Here is a 26,004-nt window from a genome sequence, read left to right on the forward strand (position 1 = left end):
AATACATACAACTCATAAGTCAAAGTCCCCTGTTTGCCCCACCAGATAGAGCAAGGTTTGCTCCCATTGAGAGGTGTCCAAATGGAAATGCGATGTTGTCCCCATTTTGTAAACTCCTCTCTGCAGGACAAATCATCTTTCTGCAGAAGTCCTTTTGAACTCCTGCTCCTCATGATTTGCCCTCTGCTCCGGGCTAAATGCTCTCTGTCTTTACAGCGCAGTGAGTCCTTGCTGATTGCCCCCACCTTTCTGGGCAGGTAAGAATGGAAATAACCACCTTGGTCTCCCTTGCCACCCCCAGAAAAGCAAAGCCACAGCCCCATGCATCCCAGAGCTGTGCACCAGGCATGAGGAAGCAGGGAGCGTGATCCCTAGTGGGAGATGTCCCCACAGGGCTCTGACCCTCACTCATTGTCTTCCTCCCTTGCTTCGGATGCTCATGACTGGGGCCGGCACAGGCTGCCTTTAATGGGTGGTCTTCTCACTTGTTTACAGTCCTGAATCTTACAAGCTCAGCAGGCTCCTCTAAGCCCCCACCTGTGCAGCTGTTTTGAAGCTCAGCAGTCAATCCAAAGACAGCCTGGATGGAGGCTGTGACCTTAATAGATATGAGAGCTCCCTCCAGCATGGAGTCAATCTGCCAGCTGCCCTCTGCTCAACCCCACCAGCTGCTGTGAGGTCTGGAGTCAAAGGGACTCCTAGGCACCCTAATCTGCCGTGTCAGATCTCTCTCCTCGCGGAGGTGCATTCCTGCTGAGCTGTAGTGGGCCATGCCAGATCTAAACCTGGGCTAGAAGGATCACAGCAGCCACTGAGCTAGCAAGCGAGAGAGATGAGGCAAACCTGGTGTGCATGTCAGCTCCTCGGGGCAGTGGGGACTGGAACTGTGGAGCTGGCTTTGCTCAGACGTTGAATGGGACACTCACTTCAATGTCTCTCATAATTTCTGGCGTGTTCTTAACACAAAATGTCATTGATTTGGTCGCAGCCAGTTTGCTCATTGTTGAGAAAAACACGAGCCACATTTTGGGCACTTTTAGTCTAGCTGTTGACATGGATAATGTTTAGTATTGCTTCCAGGCTCTGTCAATAGAATACTTTTTCCACTTCATCTCCCTGTGCCTCAGTTTCCTCAGCCATAAGAAAGAGGGTGACCTTTTCTGTTTGAATGAGTGGTGCGTGGTGCTGTGAGGCCTTACCACAGATGCCTCTATACCTGCTTCTTTGGGTGAGAATTGTCACCATAATATGCAGATACCCACATCTAAACCAAGCCATTCAAGTGAGATTGTCAGTGATTGCCTGGGTGGCCTTGGGCACATGTCTTTGTCATTCAGCACCTCTGATTTCCCCATCCCTGAAAGCAGGGGTAATCATACTTTCCTGCCTCTCAGGGTGCTGGAGGATTAATTAGTTACTGTTTGAAAAGCCTTTTGAAGATGCAAAGCTTTTCATAAATATGCAGACTTATTCCGATGGGGCCCAGGTAGGACTGAAGCCTGGTGGCTGTTACTCTCCACTGTGGAGATCATAAATCCAGGAAGAGGTGAAATTTGTAAAATTAGTTCCCTGCACAGGGACTTGATGAAACGAAAGCTGAGTAACAGCAGGCTGGAAATCAGGCAGGGCACTGAGTTTTGCTTTATATGTACACACTGTTCTTCACGGCCTGTTGTCCATGGGCAGTAATCCTTAAACAACCCGGAAAAAGTTGGGAGGTCTGACTCTCTTCTACTTTCGTGCAGAAATATCTCTAGGGCAAAATAAAACACATTATGAGAGAAATCACAGGCAGTCAGCCAGCAAAGAGTGTCTGTCCATTGCATCTGTTGGGTGCCACGTTTGCATTCATGTTGTTTGCAAAGATTTTTCCTAGTTGTCAGCTCTGGCAGGTCATGAGCCGCCAGAACATATATCACATTTTTCAGATCACAAAAAGAATTTGTTGTTTCTATCTTCAAACAAATTATAGAAGAACAGAGCATGGCTTTCCCACTTGCAATAGTAGAAAACATTTCTCTTTAACTTAAGGAGATAGTGAAATATCAGCAATACGTTATATACTAAAAGGATAATGGGAAGAAAGACAAGAGGAAAGCAAGACCACAGTCAGAAAATTGTGACTGATTAGGATGCTTTTAAACTACAGAAACGTAGGAGTTTTGATCTTCACAAAAATTGCAGGTCTGGCCAATACCAGCATGGTTTGGCAGGGATGCATTTTTCACCATGTCTTGGACAGGAGACCAGAGAGTTTGTATCCTTTGGTAATTTCCCATGACCTGGCATCTACCCCTCTGATAAAGGAGGCTTGATATGAGTGAGGACAGAGAGACTCAGGGGGTGGTGAGGCTGCTGGGGGCAGTCAAATTAGGGCTGCCAGCTATTAACCTTGGTGCTGAAGTCACATCTGAGTCAGCAGAGTTTCGGCTTTGTCGCGTTCCCATTGTACAGGCGAGTGAGTCACCACCAGGCCGAGCCCTGGGAGCTCACCAGTTTCCTGCTCCAACTCTGAGCTGTCAGCCCAGGGAGGGAAGGAAGGATCTGATGTTCTCTCTTTCTGTGCTATCAAGTTTATTTTTGTTTCTATTGCATATCTTCAGTCTCAAGTTCCTTCATTTCGGAAATGAGACGCTCTATGGGTTACTATCTTGATCCCCTCTTCACAGCTCTTAATTTAATCCCTCCTCTTTAGGACCTGGAGAGCTCTAATAGTGAGAATATTTAGCCCTGGTCCAGGGCTCTTTGAACAACATCCAAGGCAACACGGAAGTCCAAGAAAGAGGCAGGGCAAAGAAAATACTCATCTACATTTGAGGACTCAGCCCATCAAGATAAGGTCTCAGGACAGTCTCAGCTTAATTAGCTTCCCCCTCCTCAATGCTTCAGCTTCTTTCCCCACCTCCACACTTGATTTTCCAGATGTACTGTTCTTTTCTGCCCTCACTTCCCCACCCAACCGCCAAATAAGCATTGGCCCTGAATATGGTCCCCTTTCTCAGTCTTCCCTCTAGTTTACAGGTCAGAGTTGGTAAGCAAGAAGACCCTGGCTTTCTTCTCTGCTGGCAGGCATCAAGATGACTCTTGAGAGAAGGGTCTTTGATTTTTTGTTCTTTGTCCACCCTTGTCTTTGCTTGGCCAGCTGCCTGCTTTTCCTAGTGCAGAATTATGATCCTGGACATATTCACTGGTGCCCTCCAGAGGAAAGAGTGGCTAGGAATGAGGAGAGGCAAGTGAGTGGCCTGGGGAATGGTGATGATGTTGGAGAGACACAAGAGGGGTAGAAAAATTTGTAAGGCTAAAATGGAGGGAGGGCAAATCAAAGAAACCAAGCATTGTAGGCAAGGCTGAGAGGCTATTCTCTCAGCTTATGGAGACAGGTAGCAGGGGCAGAAGGGAGATGTGACTTAGCTGTAATAAGTTGTGCAAGGCCACAGGGGAAGGGAGATGAGAGTCTTCTGAACCCAGGCACTGGGCAGATATGCATAAGAACGCACAGTGGGAAAAGAGCTGAGGAAGGAGCTGGAGTAAAGTCCAGTCCAAAAGGCCTGGAGGGACAGGCTGCATGGAGGGGAAAGTGGGCCAAGTACTGAGCACTGGTGCACATCAGGGAGAGGCAAGGGGCAGTCTGGTTTGGTGCTCAGGTGTGTGGGAACTGGCAACTCTTGCCAAAGGATTAGCTGACATGCTTGCGGGGTGGGGCGGGCAACAGGAGCTGGCTCCTCTGCGGTGACTGAGGAGCCTTTGTGCTTTGTTGCTGAGCATGGGGTTTCATAGCTTTATTGCAGGAAGGCCTTTCCCAGTGCTGTGTCAGCTCTTTCAGCAGGAGCCCTGCTCTGCCAGCCCTCCTGCTTTTGCCATGGGGCATGTTCCCCTCCCCTTGACTTGGGGAGTGAAGCAAAGCAGCTGTGTGAAAGTCAGGAAAGGTACAGTGAACAGTGAAAGCTGAGAGCAAAGGCAGACATGATTGTTCCCACTTCTCTGGTTGGCAGCCCTTCTACAGAACTAGAAGGTTGGCTGCAACTGAGGCTGTTTGCAAGGTTGAAGCACAGACAGCAAGAACTAGTGGTCTAGTCTGGTGTTCATCTCTGTTTTTTGCTGTCTGTTTGATCTGTGGCTGGTCTCACCCTGGCATCTGCTTTTCTTTCATCTATTTCTGTGAAGAACACTTGGAACAAACATGGCCTTGGTCTTGTTTAGGGCCTTTGTGTGATTCCCATGGTGGCTTAATGAATAGACTTTCCAAACCTTAACAGAGAACAAGCAGAGCATCAATGGGTCAGGCCCTTTGGGAAAGATCTTTCATTCAAGTGGATCCTGAGGCTGCTTTCTGCTCTGTTTATCCAAAGAGGAAATACTGCATAGGCAGGTGAAGGCAACCCTGCTTTATCCCAAAGGCATCTCCACTGTCCTATCCCAGCAGACAGCCGATGAAGGGCTGGCTAGACACCTCACTCAACACAAGCCATTGACTGGTCCTCAGATAATAACATCTCTGCTGTTGCTGCTATGTGCTGGCTCTGGATATGAACCAGTGACCTAGAGTAAAGGCCCTGTGTTTCCCATTTGCAAGCCAAAGCCAAGCCCATTCTTTCTTTTTTTTTGAGAGGGATTTGGATGAGAGCCAGATGGGCCATTGTACATGCTGCCATTTCCCGTCAGCTCCCATAAAGCTCCCAGCTCTCAGCTGGGGGAAGGGATGCTTGGGCTTGCAGTTTCTCTTGGTGTGCTCCCACCTGATCACAATGTTATCTCAGGCCTTTCACTTTGATGTGCAGCCATGTCACCTGGAGCTATAATCTTGCCACATCTCTTACTCTTATCTTCTTTCTAAGCCCCCCACCCCCACCTCTTGTTGGATATTCAGTCTTCCTCTTCTAATCCCTTTGGTGTTCAAGCTCCACACTTAAGCCTGGCAGAACCGAATCAGTGCATGATAGAGAGACCTCCAGTGAAAGTCTGCTGCTGCAGAAAGTGCATGTTGGTGAGTCACTGGAGACCACTCCTTCATTGCAGTCGGCTGCAAGCCATTGACTAAGCGGGGTGAGGCAGGCTCTGTGTTCTTGTGAAAGAGCAGCTGATTTGAATGCCTGGCAATCAATACAGAGTTTCTCTGGCAAGGGGAAAGGTATTAACCCCAACATCTTGGCCAAGCGCCAGCTCAAACCTTTGCTTCTTGCCACCTGAAATTCCCCTGCTGGGATTTAGGATCTTCTTTCTTATTTCTCACCCTGCCTAACACACCTGTGGCGTTCCTTTGGGCTGTTGGAGGCTGGTTGTGTTCTATCCCACAGGGTTGCGTTTCAGACCTTGATTTCCACTTAAAAATAGGGAAGACTTGAAAGATTAATTCAGAAATACCAGGATAAAAATTTATAAGTGCCACCAGCTGTAAAGTTTTGAGCTCCTGTTCCATCTCATTTTTCCCCTCATGAAAAGTTCTTGGAGATCTGTTTGAAGTGTCTGTGAGGCATGCACGACCATGTACAGGACATCATTGCCCACAGTCAAGTGCAATGCAAGGGCCTGTCTTAAAATCAGGTGCTTTGTGTAGGGTATTTTGTAAGTTGAAGCGTGATGCGTTGATTTGTCCTTTTGTAAAGTCTGGCTACTGTGACCCTTCAGTTTAGTTCTGAATGATGCAAAGACTGTTAGGACTGATTCCTCTGACATTTGCATCAGCCATGGTATTGCCACACCAAAGGGAGGCTCATCACACTTCTGCCAAGGGCTGTTTCAATGCCCTTGGGGTGAGATGAGTATCAGGGAACAGAAGGGAGAGAAATTGGTGAGAGGCTTATCAGAGGCAAGGTTGTGCAAAGCAGTGTGGAGTTCACATGGTTCTTAACAAAGCAGCATTGATTGGAGGCTCACTGTTGTGACAGAGCTCACTAGTGCCCGGAGATCATTTCCAGAGCTTTTTATATGGGGAGGGCAAAAACCAGATTTGCAAGTGTGGGAGCCTCAATGTAACAGCACCTCCCAGGCTTTTAGGAGTTTCAGGTACAAGAGCCACCGGCTGCCACTTAGTCTGCTCCCTTCCCAGTGCCCCCCACGCCCAGGGAGTCCTAGACCTTCCTTCCCAGTCCACTGCCTGTGCCGCAGGGCACAGTGAGTTCTGCACGGTGCCCCCGAGGCCTTGCATGACCTAGTAAATATCTGGGTTTGGGATCGTGGGGAAAGGCATCAACACAAACCACTTCAGAGGCCAAGGTAGAGGAGTAGGATCTCAGAGGTCTCCACTAATGAGGTCTTGGCACCAAGATATATTTGGCGGCACTGAGCTGGGACTTTTTTACTGCATTTGGTGCTTAACAAAAAATAACACCAAAAGACTAATGAGTAAAATGCAACTTGGCAGGCTTCAACCAATACAGCTAATCCTTCCCTGTGTGCTGGCTGCCCACAGTGGATTGGTGGGCACTGGGAGATGTGGCAGGATGTATCCCAAGCCTTTTCTCTGCCATACTGACCACACACATGATTCAGCAAAGAAGAAGCCAGGCGAACTCTAGCACTGCACAGGCACACATATATCCTGCTTAATATGTTCAAGCCTCTCCAGAGGCTGATTAGTGATCTTATTTCCTCCTCCTCTCCAGGCCTTGCATGCTCATTGCCATCAATTATCTATGCATTCGCCCTGATGAATTATTGAGTGTATAACGGGGCAAGGGAAGACCTGACATCCCAGCTCAGTCACCTTGCAAACAAATGCTCCCCAGAGTATGACGGCAGGTAGTTTATCCTCTGGCTTCTGATTTAGGATGGGGAGCATGGGAAGCCGATCCAGTAACTTGCAAACCCCGTTTACTCCATCTGTTCCCCTTCTTCATCATTGCTGTTGAGATATGGGTGTTATTGCTGTGGTATGGAGCAGAGCAATGGGTGTGTTATTTCCCTGATGAGAGGCTTGGAGGAGTGGAACATAAAGAGTTTACCCTGTCTTGCAAAAGAGCCATAAGTTATTCAGTCACCTGGAAAGGAAACATGATTTCCGCACACTGTTTGGGGTTTTTGGGGGTATTTTTTCTTTGTTTTGTTTTGTTATTTCTTCTGTTAGTTTTTTTCCCCTTTTCCCCTGAAGCCTCTAGAAAGTTTGGAATGTGTTTTTGTTAAACCTGCTACATGTAGGGGCCTGAATCCCAGCTTTGGCAGCATTTTGTTACTGGCAAGCAGTCCTCAACTGGCACCAGCTTTTTGCCTAGGTGAAAGTCTGACTGTTTACACCTGGGCAGAGGAGGGTTCTTCAGGCCCATTCTGGGGTCTGGTTCAGGGTCGAGTTCATCAACACCAAAGTCTGCTTTTTCTCCAATTTGTGTCCAAGTACGGTCTGCACTGATGCATGGATCCCATGGCAGGGGTAGGGTAGAAGGGGAAGGTAGAACTGGGAATTGTTACTACCACTCAAGGTCAAGAAAAATCACTTGATTTTTTAAAGGGTCATTCATTAATTTGCAGGGAAATCACAGAGTAAAGATAGGGCATAGTAATGATGAAGTGGGGGATTGGACTGATCTCTCTCTTGTGATATATATCTCATTCTCTGCCAGGTTGGCTGACAACATCTTTATTTAAGAGGCATAGTCTCCTGTGTGCAGTGCTCATCCGTACACCCTACTAGAGAGACAGGGCTGTCCTCACAGCTGCCCTGCAAGTGCAACTCCTAGGGGCAGCTGGTGGCTTTTCATCCTCTCTTCTCTGGCGTTCAGCTCATCTCCCACTTTTCTGGCACTGCAAGGAGGTGCTGGGGCACGACTTCCTACTGTCACGAATGAGGCCTCTCTTATTGGGATGTTGAAAGCCTGGTTCAAAGGGAACCGCGGAGGCCTGTGGGGGGTCAGGGAGCTTGTGTGGGAGCAGAGCCAGCTGTGCCATCGCCCCAGCCCCGGGCAGGCTCTGCTCTGGGGCACGGGCCCTTCACAAAAGAGGTGGGGACCGGTGCTGATGAATCCGCTCTCCTCCAGCCTTGGGAGAAAGAGGGAGTGCTGAGCACACCTACAGCCAGACAGCAGTGAGATGGGCTGCAGGTTGTTCCCAGGGCCTTTGCTACGTGATTGCTTTTGCTCTCCGGCAAGCTCCCACATGCTTTGCAAGGCTCTAAAGTTTTGAGAGCCAGACTGCTTGGCAAAGCTGTTGCTCACCTCCGCAGGCCTGGGCAATTCTGCAAGAGGCTCTCTCACCTCCAGGGTAGAAGGAGCAGCATCTGCTGCAAAGCGTGTTGGAGACGTCTCCCCCTTCCCCACCCACCAGTTCTTTCCTCAGAATGCAGCATAGCATCATCTAAACCTAACCCTGCTCTGCACCCGGTGCCCTCATTTCATCAGGAAGGCCACTGCGGGCCATGGGATCCCATAGGGCACAGGCCAGACCGGTGTCAGAAGTCTTTCACTGTGTGTTACTGCCTGGACATCCTTCTCCAGTGGAGCAGTGCCTCTGGTTGGCATGGAGAAACATGGTCCAGCTGTGATTTTATCAGAGCAGGGTCATCCCTTCCCTCTGGTTTCTGGAGGGACATGCACAGCAAAAATGGCCCTGGCTATGCTGGGAGGGTGAACAGGCAACCCTGCCAACTCAGCTGACAGCCTATAAGGACTTGATGGCTTCATGCATGCAGGCACATGAGGGCACCAGTGCTTTGCTGTGGCTGTAAGCAGCGCTGAAAAACATTCCTCAGCACCCAGCCACAATGCTAGGGTGTGGGGCAAACCAGCACTTGACTCAGGGAAGGGGGCAAGTTCGCACAAAGCTCTAGAGACTGAGTTTCGGTCTTAACTGCTGATGACTGTGGTCAGCTGATGGCGTCTCATGGCCAGGCTGGATTGTTGAGGCTTGTCCTCAGGGTCACAGGCTTGGCGTGGAGGGAAGGAGACAGGGAGAAAGAAGAGGCTCAGACGAGATGTGGGGACTGAGATTAGGCTGAGTACAGCAGGCATGGAGTGAGGAGGCAGCATGGGAGTGTGCCGAGAGAACAGTAATGGCAGTCTTTGTGGGAGAGAAGACTTCTGTATGCCTGCACTTCTGTGTATGTGAAGCTGGAGGAAGGGGGCTCTTGCTCAGGTTCAGGTATAGAAGTCACAGGGCACATCTGCCAGGGGTGTGTGCAGGCTAAGACTGAGGAGTTCATTTTGGCCTTGACACAGGGAGCCTATTCGTCCCCTGGAAGAACAGGGTGGGGATGACGTTTCAGAAATGCTCTGTCCCCTTAGTTAGAAGATGCTTTCCTGTTTCTCTTGCTATGCATTTTTTTCTTTCCCCAGTCTCTCTCTCTTTCATTACCCTTTCATGTTCCTTACTCTTTGTACATCTTTCTTTTTTTATTACCCCTTTCTTTCCTTTACTCTCAGTCTCCCAGAATACATCCAATTTCATATTCTGCCAGAAGCAGTGAGGAAAACCCGCTTTTCTTGTTCTTACCACCTTGCTTCTTGATTGTATTTATCATATAAATACTGGCTGTATAATTACCAGAGCATTATCTCCAAACATACAGATTAGGGAAAGACACAGTGGCAGCCAAAGATGAATTTCAGGGTCAGTCTTGTGGGAGACATTTTTCTGCAGCTGTCAGGGGAGGAATCAACTGAGACAGAATAGCAGTCATGAAGACCAGCCACCGCTTTTCCCAAGCACCTTTCATCTTTACTCCTCAGAATCAAGATGGAAGGTTTCTAAATGCAGCCACTTCTGGGGTTAGAAGGCCACAGAAATGATCTAGATCATGCAGGTAGGTCGTGCAAAGGTGTATAGGCACTGCTGTAAATCTATTCTTGTATGGGAACTACTGCTACTCTGAAATCAGGGCTGAGTCTTTGCAGCTTATTTAATTACTGATGCATTTCCAATAGGATTAGATGGATGTCTGAGTGTGCGTTAGCATATGTTAGGATATGCTCTGCTGATAAATATCAGTGCTTTCATATGCCTCCAGAAACGCATGCTCTGTATATTTACAAGAATTGATTTAGTGTCATCCAAAGCTGAAGACAAAAGGAAGGAAAATATTATTGATCCAGTCTTGTGCCTTTTGGTTATCATGAGCCCTAGGTTGGCTGCAGAGCATTAGGGCTGGTTGTAGTGAAGTGTGGACACCAATTGTGGGAAGGAAGGTATTTATGAACAGGAATGAAGCTGCAGGAGCTGAAGGTGGATGCAGGTAGTTGCAGAAGGTACTGAGTGCCTGTAGCCATAGACTGTTCTTGTGTCACCCAGCCAAGAGGAAGCAAATGGAATAAATAAAGGAGTTCATGGGCCCGATGTCTAAGAACTGTTCTTTTTCTCTCTTCTGTCTGAGAAGTACATGTATATTCATGTCTTTCCATTTTTTTGCAGGGCTGCAAGCTCAGACTGTCTTAGTCAATGACACAGTGTCGGGGTTTATTGGGACAGATGTGGTCCTGCACTGCAGCTTCACTAATCCGCTCCCCAATGTGAAGATCACGCAGGTCACGTGGCAGAAAGCCACCAACGGCTCCAAGCAGAATGTTGCCATCTACAACCCTGCCATGGGAGTCTCCATCCTCTCTCCCTACAAAGAGCGGGTGACTTTCCGGAACCCTTCCTTCAAAGATGGCACCATTCAGCTCTCCCGGCTAGAGCTGGAGGATGAGGGAGTTTACATCTGTGAGTTTGCTACCTTCCCAACTGGCAACCGGGAAAGTCAACTGAACCTCACTGTGCTAGGTAAGGTACTGGACAAGCTTTGTAGTGTCAACCATTGCCTCCAATTAAACATCTCTCATGTCCTGAGAGCTCAGGGCAAAGCTGAAGCTTGGGTGTAAATTTTACTTAAGATGATCTTTCAAGTTGACTGTAAAGAGGTGAAGAACAGGCAACGCCTCTTCCTCCTTCCAGGCCTCAGTTCCCCTATCTCTTAATGCAGGTGCAATAACAGTGACTTGTTCCCTAAGGGAGTGGTGAGTTTTAATGATGTTATGGCTGTCAAGTGAACAGAGAGAAAAGACAACAGAGAAATCCTAAGCACAAGTAGAGCTTGTCCATGGAGCTTAGGGTTGTGAGTGAACAGACCACACCCAAGGTCTACACGATTCATTTGCTCTCCAATTTCAGATTCTCAGTCTAACACAGGGCTGAAAACCTATGGCAGGAAAGGATCGATTTCCCATCATATACCTGTGCATTTAGGGCACCTCCACCATTCTCTCCCCAGAGTAGGTTGCTGGCAATTTGCAGCAGCTCTGGATTCACCACAAGATCAGTCACAGACTCAGTGCTGCTAGCTGTCTCTTGGGTTGTAGTAAGAGGGGGTAGCATTGCTTTCTTAACCATCCCTTTGTACCCTTTTCTTGTCCTCCTTTTCACGCTTCCTTGCAGCCAAGCCCACAAATTGGATGGAGGGCACCAAGCGGCCACTTATTGCTAAGTCTGGCAGGACAGAAAAGATCTTGGTAGCTACCTGCACCTCCTCTAATGGGAAGCCCCCCAGCACTGTCACTTGGGACACCAAGCTCAAAGGGGAAGCCGAGTTTCAGGAGATCCGGAATAGCAATGGCACCATCACAGTGATCAGCCGGTACCGGCTGGTGCCGAGCCGGGAGGCGCACCGGCAGCAGCTCATGTGCGTGGTCAATTACCAGCTGGACCGCTTCACCGACAGCATGACCCTCAACGTGCAGTGTAAGTGAGCATGGGCAGGGCTGCAGAGCGACGCTTTGTGGTCAGTCCCTGGGGCAGGTCATAAGGTCTGGCAAAAGAGGGTTTTTCTGAACGGAAGATCTTGGTGTGGTGGTGGGGCTGAAGTAGGGGGCTGCTCTCTTTTTCTGGAGAGTAAAACCTGAAGTGATCCCTTGGAATAATCATGTCTTTTTCACACCTTCTTTCTCTCTGCCTCTGCCATGTGCCTTTGTTCCTCCCCTTCTCTCTCCTTCATTCACCCTCTCTCACATTCCTTGCCCCATCATCTTTCCCACCTTGCAATCTCTCTCCTTCTTCCACCCCTGCCCCCTCATCTCTTCCTATTTCATTTTCTCCCCCTTTCTTTTCCACAACTTGTTCCTCTCCCTTTTCATCCTGCTTTTCCATCATTTTTGTCCCCCTGCAGATGAGCCAGAAGTCACTATTGAGGGCTTTGATGGCAACTGGTTTCTCAACCGGAAGGATGTGAAGCTGATATGCAAATCTGATGCCAACCCCCCAGCTCACACCTATGAATGGAAGCTGTAAGTGCCTACAATGCTTCTGCTCTCAGCAGCACGTATGATCTTCAAAGAGGGCCACAGAGTCTCTGTAGAAACATCAGGCCCCCTCTGGTAAATCAGGGCCCACTCCCATTACTGTCAGCGGTGTCAATCCAAGGTAAAACCTGTACATGTGAGGGGAGAGTTGGACACTTAGAGCTGCTGGAGCTGTGCTCCTGTAGGATGCTTGGAGCCGATTCTGGTTCCCTGGCACAGCTCTGCCAGGAGGTGTTCGCTGCATGGGGACCGGAACTAATTTCTTCATCTGCAAACCTGGGAAGCTGCTGTCTTCAGCCTTGGCCCCTTGGCTCACCCCCTCCCATGCTGGCCATCCTCTCAAGCTGAGCTTGTCAGTCCAACACAAGGCTTGCTGCCTGGCCAGCCCTGTCTAGAGGGCAGCCTGTGCTTTTAAGGCAGTCAGTGCAGTGTTTGCAGTGACTAGGGCAAGGGACTTGTTTTGGGCGGATGGGCTTTATCAGAAGTTTCATGTGGCCTGTGGGTCCAGCTGACAGAGCTGGGACTAGCAATCTAGTTGAGCCGTACACAGCCACCTCACCTTGCAATAGGCAGAGGTTATCTCCTGTCTTTCAGCTGGGTCTTCCACAGCATCTACCAGAGTCGGGACAGAAGGGGAGTGGGTAAGGATCATACACACCCCCTCTCCACTAGGCTGGGATGGAGCTTGCTACCAGCCCAGTGCTGCCTCAATACCCAGGATAACTTCCTATTCTCACTTTGCTGGAATAATATTCTGCCCTGGTGACATGAAGCAGCTGAGATATGAGAAGGTGAATAATTTGTCCAGCACCACTAAGTTCTTCAGTAGCAGAGCTGGAAAAGAACCCAGGGTTTCCCTTCCTTAAAGGGGCACAAATGGCACAAAATTTGTCTGCGTGTGAAAAACCCTTTCCCTGGAACCAGCCCCATCTGTAAGCAGGAGCTCCCCTTTGGAGCACTCATCCCCACGCGACTGACATTAAACAGAAGCAATTCCTTGTCCTCCAGGGTTTCAGCTTTTGGCTGAACACACTAAAGGGACTGAAAAGTGAGCGAGGGGTGTTTGGGGAGTAGGATGGGAACTGATGCAACCTGATGTGGCGCTCTCTCCATCTCTTTCTTTTCTATAAGCACTCATGTAGCTTTAAAAAGGAAAGATCAAATGGATCCTTTCTTCTTTTCTGCTGGCATTTGCCATCAGGAAAGAGGCTCTCAAAATGGCTTTGCAAGGAGCTAGGCATATTCTCTCTCATTCCACTTCCCAGATCAAACTGTTCACAGTGAAAGTCTGAAGAGGACTGTTTTTCTTGCCTTTTTTCTTGTTCTTGTCCCCAGCTTTCTCCCTCTGTTGGTTTGCCAGTTCGACTTGAACTCCAACAGGGTTCCTCACAACATTGCCAGGGAAGTATTAGAAGCAAAGATGTCCCTTGTGTCACCCAAGGCAGAAGAGATCCCAGTTTAGGCTATCTGTGTAGCAGGGCTGGCAAATTGAGCTGAAGGAAGCCTTGTGAAGTGGAGCTGGGGACAGGAGGCAGGTTTTTGCTCTGCTTTTGGGCAAGTCATTTCATCCCTTTGTTCTGCTATGGCTCACATGCAGGGCTGGAGCCTGAGTGCTTGCTGGGCTCCTGGACATCAGGCTCTCTGTGGCAGGAGCTCTGTCGCTGTGTACAGACGCAGCCAGTGGCAAAGGCAGGCCCTGATCTCTGCTGGGGCAGTCTGTTCCTGCTGTGATAGTGATGCTGAAGGCAGGCTGAGAGCTGAAGCACGGGGTAGCCAGGTGCCAAACATCTCAGCTAGGTGATGTTTCTGTAGCCCAGGGCAGGAAAGAGGGTTAGTTACCAACACCAGCGGATGCAGGTGTAAGAGCTGAGCATGGCGCTGCGTGACTGAGTATGACTTGTCATTTGCACACCTGGTTTATGCACTGCACTGGTAATAAATTCAGCTCTGGCAGAAACTATTATTGGAAACAGCACATCTTTGAGCCAGGCATTGAGTTGGTCCCTATGTGCTTGCATGATTGATGATCTTTTTTTTGTTTAACACTGGAAAGAGTTGTTTTCCTGTGGATTCTCTGTGAGCTATGTGTATGTCCATTTGTCTGTCTTTAGCCTGCAAACGTTTCTTGACTTACAGCTAAGAGGCTGGGAGTATCAATACTTGGCTTTGAGAAGGAACTGCAGGGACAAAAATGGAGAGAGAGAAAGCATGGAATTAAAGAGTACATGTTTCTAAGTCCAATAGCACTTCAGTCTGATTCACCAGCCTCTCCCTTTTTGCACACTTGGTGGGTCAGTTAGGACTGAGTATAGGATTATTGACCTGAGAGAGCATGGAAAGGAAAGACGGAGTGCAGCTGAGAGTGGAGGCGGTAGAAGCAGAGGGAAGCAGAGAGTGAGAGAGAGCAAGTGAGACCTGGGGAAATAGAGGCAGAAAGGGAGGAAGAAGAAGAAGTTGGGGCACAGAGTTGCCTGCCGGCTCTTTCAGCCCAGACTCCTGCTCTCCCATTCTTGGCTCCAGGCTGCCTGTGAGCAGGGCCCTGTGAGGAAGAGGCAGACCAAGCAGATGGGATGAAAGCCTGATAAATAATTGTAGTGCAGCCAACCACCTAGGCATGCAGCATGTGTGTGTGTAGGGAGGTAAGGAGTGGGAATAAGATCCATGGCCATCCCTTTCCTTCCCACAGTGCCACTTGGGTAATATCAAACTGATTCCTCATTTTTTTGGTGGGGCAGCCAGAGAAATAGCCACCAATGTCTTTGGTTTATCCATGTGCTCATATGTGCCGCTTCCCCTTCCTGGGGGTCAGGAAGCAATTACTGCTGCTGCTGTTTTGCTTCTGCCTGGAATGTAAAAACCAGCCATGCTTTCCTCTCCTCTCATTTGGATGGTGATGAGCAACAGTCGGGGGAGCTGTTAGAGGAAGCAATAGCCTTCTTTAGCATCCCAAAGCACAGTTCTTAGATGTGCCCTTGTCTTTGTAGATTCAAGGCCCTAATTCACCCATAGGCAGAGGACCAACTTTAGACTATTCTGTTCTTCCATCAGCTTGGGATCATTGGCTTGATGTAGCTGGGAAAGAGTGATGTGTTTGCTCTACGTATGTGCCTATGTGTATATGTAGACATGCAAAATATGTGTGTGTGCATTTAGGCACATCTTTCCAAACCTAATTATACACCCATTATTCCCTTTTGTTTCTTACAAATTGCTGACAATACGTGCGCATTTTTGTTGGGAGGAGGGGAAAGAATTACTTGAGTAATTTTTAATTGCCTAAGAGAAGTAATTACTTTACTTTGCTTCAGTAATTAAGAATAACCAGGCCATGTGTGTCTTTTCCTAACACACATGGGTTTTTTTGTTTTGTATCTGCCTTTGTTCATTTATTCTGTGTATCCCTAGACTTAGTTTTGCATTATTTCATTTTCACACTTACCTGACTATTCTGACATGGGCAGGTCATAGATGGCAGGGCTCTAAATCAGCGCTGCTTTACTCAAGCTTGAGTTGCAATTAACAGTGCTTGATCAGCTGCCCAGGAGAGTTACACAGGCAGGAAATTGGAGTAAAGCAGGGTCAAGTTGGTGTCCCATTCCTGTGTTTTCCATCAAATGGAAAGTCAGGGATGGAGGAACACTCTGAAGACGCGCCTGCTAGAGGTGAGCCACTGAAACAAAAGAATGACCTGGCCATCTTACCCTAAGCTTGTACCTACTTGGGGATTGTGCTGGAAAATAGACCACTTTAAGGCTCTGAGTCTGTTTTTTGGATAGGGGAGAAGAGAGACTGAAAGTGCTCCACATCCTGTTAGTCAAATCCAAGGGGCTGTATATGACCCAAATATGTCCAATCTCCCTTGTAATCACAGAGAAAGGGAAAAAAAAAAACCCCAATCCTTGTAAAGAACCTGATCCTCATCATGCAGTGGATTTACCCTGGAGACACTCTACTGACTCTTTCCTGTAATGCTGCTGTCTGAGGGCTTGGGTTCAAGGCTGACTCGTTAATGGGTATTTTCCAGCCAGCACCACTGGGTTCCGGACCTGCCTAAGGGCAAGCACAGAACCAGCATGTCAGTGTCACCTCTGCAATACTGCTTGACCGTACTGAGTATCACCTCTGGGGTCAACCATGATCTTTTTCTCCCCTAGGCCAAACGGGACTCTGCCGGGGAGCGTGGAAATCCAGAACAACACCATCTACTTTAAAGGGCCTGTCTCCTACAGCGTGGCTGGCACCTATATCTGTGAGGCCTCCAACGCCATTGGTACACGGTCGGGCTTGGTGGAAGTCAACGTCACAGGTAGGAAAACACTTGGTGTGCTTTGAAAGACAGAAGAGGAGGAAGAGGTGGGAAGAAGAGAGTGTGAGCGGCTGACAACTACCAGTCAGTTACATCTCCTTAACGTCTGTCTTAATCACCAGTGTCTCCTTCTAGGGATGGGGAGTTTCACAATGCAAAGGGTGCAGTGAAGTTCTTTGCTTTGCACTGGTTTCGCACTGGTTTGGCTAGGATTTTTTCTCCCCTTTCCTCTTGTTGTCTTTTCCTTTCTTTTACCAAGATACATTCAATTTGTTTCCCCCTTGTCTTCTGCTTTGGATTCAGAGATATCAGTGGATGTGTTAACAGCAAAGGCATGTCAGGGGGATATTTATTAAAAGGTAGAAGAAGGAGTAGGATGAGGATATAGACTGCCACTGAGGCAGTAAAGCATGAGATGGATGAGTCATTTGTTCAGGACAATATCTGGTGTTTCTTATGTTAGGCCCTTCTCAGGATTTTTCATTTGTGCTCCTTCCAATGCCATGTTGGTCTGTGCACTTGCTCACCTGGCTGTCACAGATTACCGAGACGCTGTGAGCACTTGAGTAGCTTTGTCTGGGCTCCAGAAAGGCATAACATCACAGGACGCAGATAATGGGAAGTGATGCTATGTGATGTCATATGGGACAGAAGGAATTCGATGAGTTGCAAATCAGTAGCCACAGGAGTGAGGAAAAGACATGTGGATATGCTTAGGTAGTGTCAGGGAGAGAAAGTGATGTCAAGAAGTAGGTTAAAGAGAAGAAATAACATATGGCAATAGCCTGATTTTAGAGAGACAAAGTGATATTGCAAGGCATCACCAAAGGGGAAGGGTGACTGTTGGGGCTTTGAGAGCAGGGAAGTGAAGTTTACCCCATTCCTTTGGGGTAAAAGGAGCAAATTGTTTTGTCAGCCTGTTAATGGCCAGCAGCTATGGGTCTCAAGAGAGAGATGGAAGTACCTCTTGCAGTAGTGAGTTAGAGCACTGCCATGCTGCAATGAGCTCTGGGCTCTCACGGGACAGAGGAGGGAGTGACCATGTGATGATGAAGCAGTGCTGCCTGTCTGGGAAACATGCCTGGCAGCTGGGGTGACTTGCTGAGGCTCTCCTCTGGCCCCCCAGCCAGTCAGCAGCACTGTGAGGGCTCAGCACTGGGCTCTTTCAGGTGCTCCCCCTACACCCCAGCTTGGCAGCACAAACCATGGCACACAACCACTTTTCCAGCTGGGCTCACAGCAGGTACTGTGGGCTGTTGTAGCTCCAGACTTGCTCTCTGGGGAGAGCAGCAGGGCTGTGACTGCAGCCAGGTGAGCTGGAGAGCAGCCGGCTGCCTGCGTCCTGCAGATGCCACAGGCAGCACGGATGCCTCCAAACTGGGTGGGCAATTAAGTGTGCTGGGGGTCCCACGGCACAGGAAATACCGGGGAGGTGGTTCCTGGGTTTGTTAGCTCTTCCTGCTGTCCAGCCTCAGGCAAATCAGACCCCCTGCTGTTCTGATCGTGGGCCACCTTGATGAGCCACCCCAGTCCTTGAAGAGCTGTCTAACCTGAGAGTGATGAAAAGGGCTTCTCAGAGGGTCTAAGTTCCAGCTCCCTCCACCCACTCTCTACAGTGGTAAATGCTGAGGAAATATAAAGGCGAGGCCTGGGCAGCTGACCTTCTGAAATCAGCAATAACACTGTATTTGGCACCCTCACCACCTCAGTTTCCCTCTTCTGTAACATGGGTAAACCAGGCTAATCTTCTGTCCAAGTGCTTGGAGGTCAATGGATGAGATGTGCTAATTAAATGCTAATTACCAAGTATGTATTTATGATTATTATCACTGTAGCAGGCCTTTAATTCACACCTCCTGTCCTGGATCCTTGCCTGCTGAGTTGCTTCTGGTATATGCTTTTCTCTGGGGGATTTTTCATTTGCCAGTGAAAGGCCCCAGAATAACAAAGCTCTTTGTTCAGGACAGACACAGGGCAGCACCCGCCCTGCCCAGCCCTGCCCAACAGCCAGAAGCAGGGGCAAGATCGCGGCCAAAATCCATTCAGCTGCTGGCCGTTTCATGGGAGTTGCCACCAAAGACACTGTGTTTCTGGGACAGCGCAGGCACCTGCCTGGTACACACTGAGCAGACTTGCTTCCCATTGGCAATACAAAACCATCCCATGCAGTAACTAGCACCTTGGGTCACGTTTGAAAGAGTGATCAGAGGGAAAAAGTCTCCAAGCTCAGTCCCCAGTCACAGAGAAGGAGGTGGGATAGGTATTGCAGAAGGCTTAGAAAGGAACTGGCTCTCTTCGCTATGTCTCATTTTCCATTTCTGCATAGCCTGCATGTCCATTTGTTGCCGCTGTTCTGTCTATATAACCACCCCGTATCTCCTGTCATGTCAGGACACATGTTCGCAAGCACCAGATACAGCCCTCTCTTCATATTTCCTGCTGCCACCTGCCAGCGTTTTATCTGTTTCAGCACCACATAACACCAGGCTGCACCGACTTGCCTGCTCGGGCGCGGGCTCCTCTAGGGACGAGGGTCTGTGGGTTCCCCCTCCAGGCTTCAATGAATGCCTCCCTTCCTGGTGGTTTTTCAGGGGAGTGGTAGAGCATCATTCTCAAGCTCCATCAGTGCAGTGCTGGCAAGGGAAGTGGTGACTAGCAGGATTTCTGGGGAGTGACTTTGGGTTGATGTCTCCCACCTGTGATCTCAATTTATTCCCAAAGGTCCGAACTGTGGGGTTGAGGTTAAATGAGAGGGAAGGAAGGACACACCAGCAGCTGCCCTGCTAGGAGGGATTAGCAGCCAACCCGTTAGGCCAAGCCTCCACCACATAAAAACAATGCTTTTAATAATTCATGGGATCTGAATATGTTTATCCAGCTCTCCCGAAGGACCGATTAGGCCAGTGCTGGGAGGGCTCAGCCATCCTTGCTCAGCTATTACAGGTACATTTGTTTGGGTCTTGCAGGCAATTTAGGGATTGTCAGTGGACCACGAAACCTCTTTCAAGAGTTGCATACAATAAATAGAGTTCAATCTAGTGAGCAGCCAGACTTGGGAGAAAAAAAACAGAAGGCTGATACAGGGAAAACCCTGCAGCGGCTTTGCCCCCTCCTGTCTCTGTGGGTACAGTCCTCCCCACTCCTGCAACCTTCCTCCCAGCCCCAGTCCCAGAGAGGAGGAGCGCAGGGCTAGTTGAGCCCCCTCGTGGGGAGGGTGCTTTGTTCAGAGGGAGAAGGCGGAACGCTTCTATTAGAGCTATAGCGCATTAAAGAGATTGATAAGTGCAAATTTAATATTTTATTCCAGCAATCTGTTCCTATAATAGCTTCTCCTGCCTTGCAGGACCTTTGTCAGTCGCAGCCAAGGCATGTAGTGTGACATGTAACTATTTATTACAAGCGGTTGGGTGACATAATAAAAGGCTGTGGTTATAGACTGCATGCGTGTCCCTGCGTGCCTGCACACAGGTGTGGTGGTCCTGCACAGAGAGCTGGTCACATATGTGTTACACTGATCTGCATCCTGGCACGCAAATGGGCGTCCCAAACCGGCATGCCTGCATAGGGATGTCCTGCTGCACAGTCTCTTGTGCTTGCAGGATGCAAGAGCATCAGTGCATTGGCATGCATGAATATGCATGTATGTATGAACATGTGTTTGGCTGTATGGGCTTGTGTGCAGCAGTGCATGTGCATACCTGGGCTTTGTACATGCGTGTCCATATACATTTGTGTGTGTATGTAGGGAGACGTTAATGCACTTGTGTACTGGCTTCAGCCAGAGGAAGCCCAAGGAGAAAGATGATGTTAAAATGTCTCTTCTCCCGATGGGCCTTCAAGCACCAGGCAAACATCAAAACTGAAGGAGAATGACAGTGCTAGAGCTGGGGAAGCAGGGACAGCAGAGCCTGTGCTGAGGCAGTGACCACTATCAGCCTCCCAGCTGCAGGACGTCCACCTGTTTCCCAAGGTCTTTTCCTCCAGGATCCTGCAGGCTCCTACTGGTGCAACCCCACCTCTGCACCCCCTGGGTTTCCCGGAGACATGACACAACGTGCAAGAGCCCCGGGGAGGAGCTGTGAGGACAGAAGGCTCCGTGTGTTCCCTGCCCAGGGCCGTGCCGGCTGCTTTGCAGCCCTGGCCTTGAATGTGCTACAGGCTGTGGTGGGGAGGAGAGGCTGGCATGGGCTGATGGCCCCCCCGTTTGCTTGGCTTGCAGCAGGGAGTTATTTTACACACCACCAGTGATCTTGTCCCAGCAAGGTTACTGCAAACAGCCCATGGGGCTCACTGGAGCTCTGCCATGCAGCCACAGGCCTTTGCTAAGGCTCAGAGCGCAGGAGAAGGCCCCTTCTGGGAAGCGTTAAATCCTGAGCCCAGAGCAGGTGCACCCAAATCCCAGCCACCAGCCAGGGCCATGCCATGCTGCACCAGCAAGCCCTTGTGGCTGCTTTAGGTAAGAGGATGTAGGGCTCGGGGACTAAAGAGGAGCAAGCCTGGGGGGAGCCTGTCTGATGCTAATCTTCCGGATGGCGGTAGGAGTGTCTGTTGCATCCTGTCTGGTGGCATCTCTGCCAACGGCCCCTGCAGGAGCAGGGCTTGATTGACAAGTGGTAGGTGACCTGACAGAGAGATTAAAACCTAAGACATGTTTGGCATCCGGCCTAAAAGCTGTCACTTTCTGAAATGCCAGTGGCAGCTGCTAAACTTCTGGATTAGTTGCCAGTGGTTTTTCCACCCCCACTGCTTCCTCTCCCCGCTGCCCTGCTCTGCACAAGGAGAGCAGAAATTCCTGGTAGGGAGAGGAAAGGTAGGATCCCTTGAAGATGGAGATGGGCATGCATAGGTGCAAGGGCTGTTGTGAAGGAAAAAGAACAGCGGTGCTACCAACTTCTCAAATTGCAGCCCTGTCTGGGCTGAGGCGGGTACAGATGTATTTCCCTATCTTCACTCATGACATGTCTGTAACTCCATGGGTCAGAGTCCTGGTATAATTTGGCATGGACTGTACTGGCAGGGAAAGTTTGCCATCTGCAATCTGTCTTGTAAAAAATCCACGTGATCACCACTGTATTTGCTGAGGCCATCTGGGAACTGGGAAGCTCTATGAGCCCATGGGAATTAAGGTTCCTGCTCCACCCCGGAGCTGCTGCTTGCCCTGGCTAGAGCCTGCCAAAGGTTCCTGCTTCCCATTGCAGCAGGTGTTTGATTCTGCAAGGGAGAAGGAAATCCAGGGCCTACCTCTGGAGGAGCTTCCTGCAAGGAGCAGCTTGGGCTGACGCATGTTCAAAAGGTAATTCCTCATGGAGTTTGACATTTTCCTCAATACCCATGGCTACAGTGAGAATCTCGTCTGGTGCTAGGTTTTTCCTTGGCCCTTAGGATTGAAGGGAAAAGGATGGAAATAAGACTTCAGGAAAAAATGTGTCCATAGGAAGTAGTATCTTTTAAAATATCTAAGCAAGTGTGATGCACAGAAGGGCTTTTGACAGCTGGTTTCCTGTGGATCTGCATATCATAGAAGAATCATTTGCTGTCTAAAAATACGCTTTTTCTGATCTGGTCCCTTCCTGCCCTTGGGAACAGCCTCTTGTCCCTGTGGGCTCTCTGATGTCTAATGAGGTTTAGCTCCGACCTTGCCAGGGATCTCACTCCAGCTCTCTCCGAGAGCTTTATGATAGGGATAATTTTGGCTCAGTCTTCTGTCAGATAGCACTGAAATTGGCCAGCAGGTTCAAAAAGCATTAGATAAGGGATTGATGGACAGGCAGGGTGATTTGCATACGTCTCATTTTTATTGGAAACCAGCCACTAAAAGAAAGATGTGATTTTTAAAAATGTGTATTTTTGAAGGCACTCATGATGGGGATGGCCTGGTTTGCTTCTGCAGTGGCAGCAGTGCTGTGCCCCCAGGTGCTACAGGGAGAAGGCAGGAGCCAGGTCAGGGAGATGCTCGAGCCCTCCGCCTTTCATGGAGGGATCAAAGAGAACCTGTGGGCTCAGCTGGGTGCCAGAGCAAAGCCCAGGGTGACCCCCATCTCTCTGCGCTCCCAGCTGCCGCCCCAGAGGTCCGGCTCCTGTCACAGGCACAGGAAGCTGGGCTGAATGCAACAGCTGGCAGAGCTGGGCAGCGAGCAGATAGGGTTGCCGCTTTAATTCCTATTCATACAGCACTCCCTCTTTTTATGAGGGCTGGGGGGTAGCAGGAGGGGGGAGGCTTTTTATGCCGGCATTAAAGCCTGGCTTGTTCCCCCTCCCTCCACTCTGCTGTCTCCTGTTTCTCCAGTCCGCTTTTCACAGTGGCTTTAATTCTCTCCAGACTCTTCCTAATGGATTTTTCACATGGGGCCCCCAGCACGCTCAGGCATCACACCGCTTTCCAGAAATTTCACGCACCCCTTAAACACAAAAAGGGGATCCTTTTCCCACACTTCCCCCTCTCTCCCCAGGCTGCAGTTCTGCTCTCTTTTGCGCCCCGGACACAAAACTCGGTGTGCAGAGGGGTAAATCCCCCTTTGTGGGGCTCTGGGGCAGCGGCTGCGTGTGGAGGGCACCCTCTGAGAGGCGGACCTCTCCCGAGTCATTAATTAACCTGGCTGCTGAGCGCCGGGACACGGTGGCACCGTGGCAGGAGGCTGCGGGGCGCGGGGACCCCGGCCCGGGCCTGGCTCTGGGGCAGGGCTCTGGGGCAGGGCCGGAGGAGGCGGAAAGCAAAGCGGGCAGGCTGCGGGGGGGAGGCGGGCCGGGGCGCAGGGTGGCAGGATGCTCCCTTGCCCACCGCCCGGCCCCGCCGAGGGGGCCTTGTCGCAATGCAGAGGGACGCCGGGGCAGAGCCCAGGCCGGGACCCCGCTCCGTCCCCGGCTCAGCCCGGGCTGAGCGGCCGCGGCGAGGGGCTCCGGCAGCGCCCGCCCCGGCTCCGGAGCCAGCGGCGGTCTGCACCGCCATCCAGCGGCGGTGCCGGGCCTGTGCCCTCCCCTGCTCCGGGGCAGCCCGTCCCCCTCCTCTCTGGGTCACTCACGCCTCCTTTGTACCCGTGCCCCCCACCCGGAGCGTAGCCACGTTCCCCCGCTGCATCCCCAGAGCCACTCGCTCTTCCAGGCTCCGGGGGAGGAGGGGGAGGAAACTATGTGGGTAGGGAGGGGGTGATCTCGGCTGCTGGCTTGCGATCTTCCCATCTTTCTTTTCCCTCTCTTCCCACAGTTTGGTTTTGTTTTCTCTGGCATGGGAACTGGGCTGCTGCGAGGAGGATGGGGATGGGACCCAAGGAGAAAATAGTTCTGTCCCCGAACAATGTGTGAAATCCAACACAACGGCGTGTTAATTTTCGTGACCACGGCGTTGGCAGTGGCAGGGGGGTGGTGTGTAGGCGAGTGCTATCTCAGTGGTGGGTAGCACAAAGGGCAGGAAAAAATAAATCTAGATGAGAAAGGTAGAAAAACATTCCCCCTTTCGCTTCCAACAGTCCAACCTGGGCTGTTAATAAGGCTTTTAATAGAAAAGTTGGCCAAGCTCCTTTTGAAACTGCACGGACTTCCCCACTCAGGTCTGTCTTCCCAAGCTGGGAGGCAGAGGGGATCAGTATTGCTTTAGGAACCCTGTGCCCAGCATGCACAATGTATTTGGGTCTTTTCAGGGGTGGGTATCAGGACCCATGGTTCCGTGCACAAAATCAGCCTTGCTGCGGGGAAAGCAAGGCAGGAAGAGGCGTCAAATTGGAGGTGTGGGGTGGAGGAAATCAAAGATACAGCCCCTGGGGAGTGAACCAGCTTGCTGGGCTTTCCCTGAGCCCACTTAAACTCCAGGTGGACCCCTGCTTTGTGCACAGTTTTGGGAATTGGGCACCATGGGGTTGCAGAGGCTTGATGGCAAGGAGCAGGCCTGGGGAGGTGGCAGGGGCAGGGGTGGCAAGAGCTCTGTGGACGCTTGTGTGGTTGAAGTTGAGCCCAGGGGATGGACGTGACATTTCTTGCTATCTCTGCGGAGTGGTTTTTGCATTAACCAGCTGGCTATGACAAGCTGTCTGTTGATGCAACATGTGGTTTTGGCTTTCCAGAACCCAGCCCCAGCTCCCTGTGCTGAAATACATGTCCTCACTCCTGCTCTGAAGGCTGTCTTTGGAAAGAGATGCTGGCTCCTGTCTGCACAGCATCTTCATCCTCGTTCTGGTTGCAGAAGGGAGCCCCTCCATCTGCCTGTCCCCCAGCCCGTTCTGCCCAGTGTGCTGCTCTGTGCATGTTTTCAGGCTCGTGAGGCTTTGCTCAAGGCAAGTCAGCACTGCAGAAACCAAGATGCTGTTGTTTGGATGATGTCTCAGGAAGGGCAGGAATGAAGCAGCTCTCGGACACAAGCAAAACATTTAACATTTATGCCACAAGGATCAGGCCAGCAATTGTTTGAATTCAGTACCCTTGTTCAACATCTGCAGCTGTTTCAGGAACTGCCTGTACCTGGGGGAAGCTTTTTCTCCTCTTTTCCTAAGCGGCTGAGCTAAGCTGTACTGCAGGGAAACCCAATCCCTGCCCAGCTCCTGCTTGTTCAGAGCTTCGTGCCCTAGTGCAGAAGCGTGGCTGCCAGCAGCAGACGGTCCCTCAGGCGCGTGAAGAGGTGTCAGGAATCAGACTCTGCCTCATATCCCTGTTGAATTTGCTGCCTTTGATCCCCTCCCACCCCATGACCCTGTCCTGGCTGCTCCTCTGGGAGGGTGTGGTGAGATTACTAGTCAGTCTGTGCCTCTCCTTGGCTGCCGGGGTAAAAAGTGAGGGCCAGGACGCTCCAGAGCAGCAATAATGGCTTTCAGCTATGAGCAGGGCTGGCTGGCAGGCAGGCCTTGGGGGTGCAAAAAGCAGTGTAAGGGGTCTGAGCATGGTATGAAAAAGCAAGGCTGCTGGGGCCGTTAATCAGGCACCTGCTGCCTAAATTTAGAAGCAGGTGAAAGACTGAGACAGCCATGTAGTGTGTAATGCTTCATGGGCACGGATGCTCAACAGGCAGTTTGTGAAAGCTGAGTTTGGCCAGGGGCTGTAATTGTGCCCAGGGAGTGTTAGGGAGGTTGATTTAAGTCCTGGATCAAACTTTTTGTGTGCCAAAGTGTAGGTGTTGAACTGCATGAAAGAGAAGAGAACTTCTTTCTCACCTTCTTTTTCTGAGTTATTTAATTTTTCAAATAGGTCAGGATAACCGTAGGAACAAGATTAGCATGAGTAGTGGCACTATGCTGGCCACAGTAATAGCAGAAGAAAAAGAAACAGTGAGAGGTCTGTGTCCCTGTGCTGTAGAGCACAGCTGGGTCAGCAAGCCGGTTCAGGAGCCAGCCGTGACCCTGAGCAGCACTGTGGAGCCACAGATCACTTGTGGGGTGGGTGGGAGATCACATTGTGCCGCTGCCTTCTGGCCTGACCTTGACTGGTTGGGGTCAGGCCAGGCTGGGATGTCGAGGAAGGGGGGTGCAAAGCTGGCAGGTCCAGCATGGCATCTGCGGGAGCAGTCATGGCAGCCCAGTGCCC

The 26,004-nt window shown here is 50.3% G+C and overlaps 2 protein-coding genes across 4 annotated transcripts in view; one reads left to right on the plus strand and one right to left on the minus strand.

Annotated features, from left to right (window-relative positions):
* The window catches only part of CBL (Cbl proto-oncogene), a 569,152-nt gene that overhangs the window by 218,082 nt on the left and 325,066 nt on the right, over positions 1-26,004 (minus strand). The gene's annotated exons all lie outside the window — the stretch shown is intronic.
* NECTIN1 (nectin cell adhesion molecule 1) overlaps positions 1-26,004 on the plus strand; it is a 104,187-nt gene that overhangs the window by 38,278 nt on the left and 39,905 nt on the right. For all 3 annotated transcript variants that reach the window (XM_064470944.1, XM_064470945.1, XM_064470946.1), the window contains exons 2-5: positions 10,333-10,683; positions 11,335-11,637; positions 12,062-12,179; positions 16,349-16,500. In XM_064470944.1, coding sequence (XP_064327014.1) covers positions 10,333-10,683; positions 11,335-11,637; positions 12,062-12,179; positions 16,349-16,500 — 924 coding nt within the window. The remainder of the gene's footprint in view (positions 1-10,332; positions 10,684-11,334; positions 11,638-12,061; positions 12,180-16,348; positions 16,501-26,004) is intronic.

Source organism: Phalacrocorax carbo, chromosome 21, assembly GCF_963921805.1.
Source record: "Phalacrocorax carbo chromosome 21, bPhaCar2.1, whole genome shotgun sequence".
Taxonomy (NCBI): domain Eukaryota; kingdom Metazoa; phylum Chordata; class Aves; order Suliformes; family Phalacrocoracidae; genus Phalacrocorax; species Phalacrocorax carbo.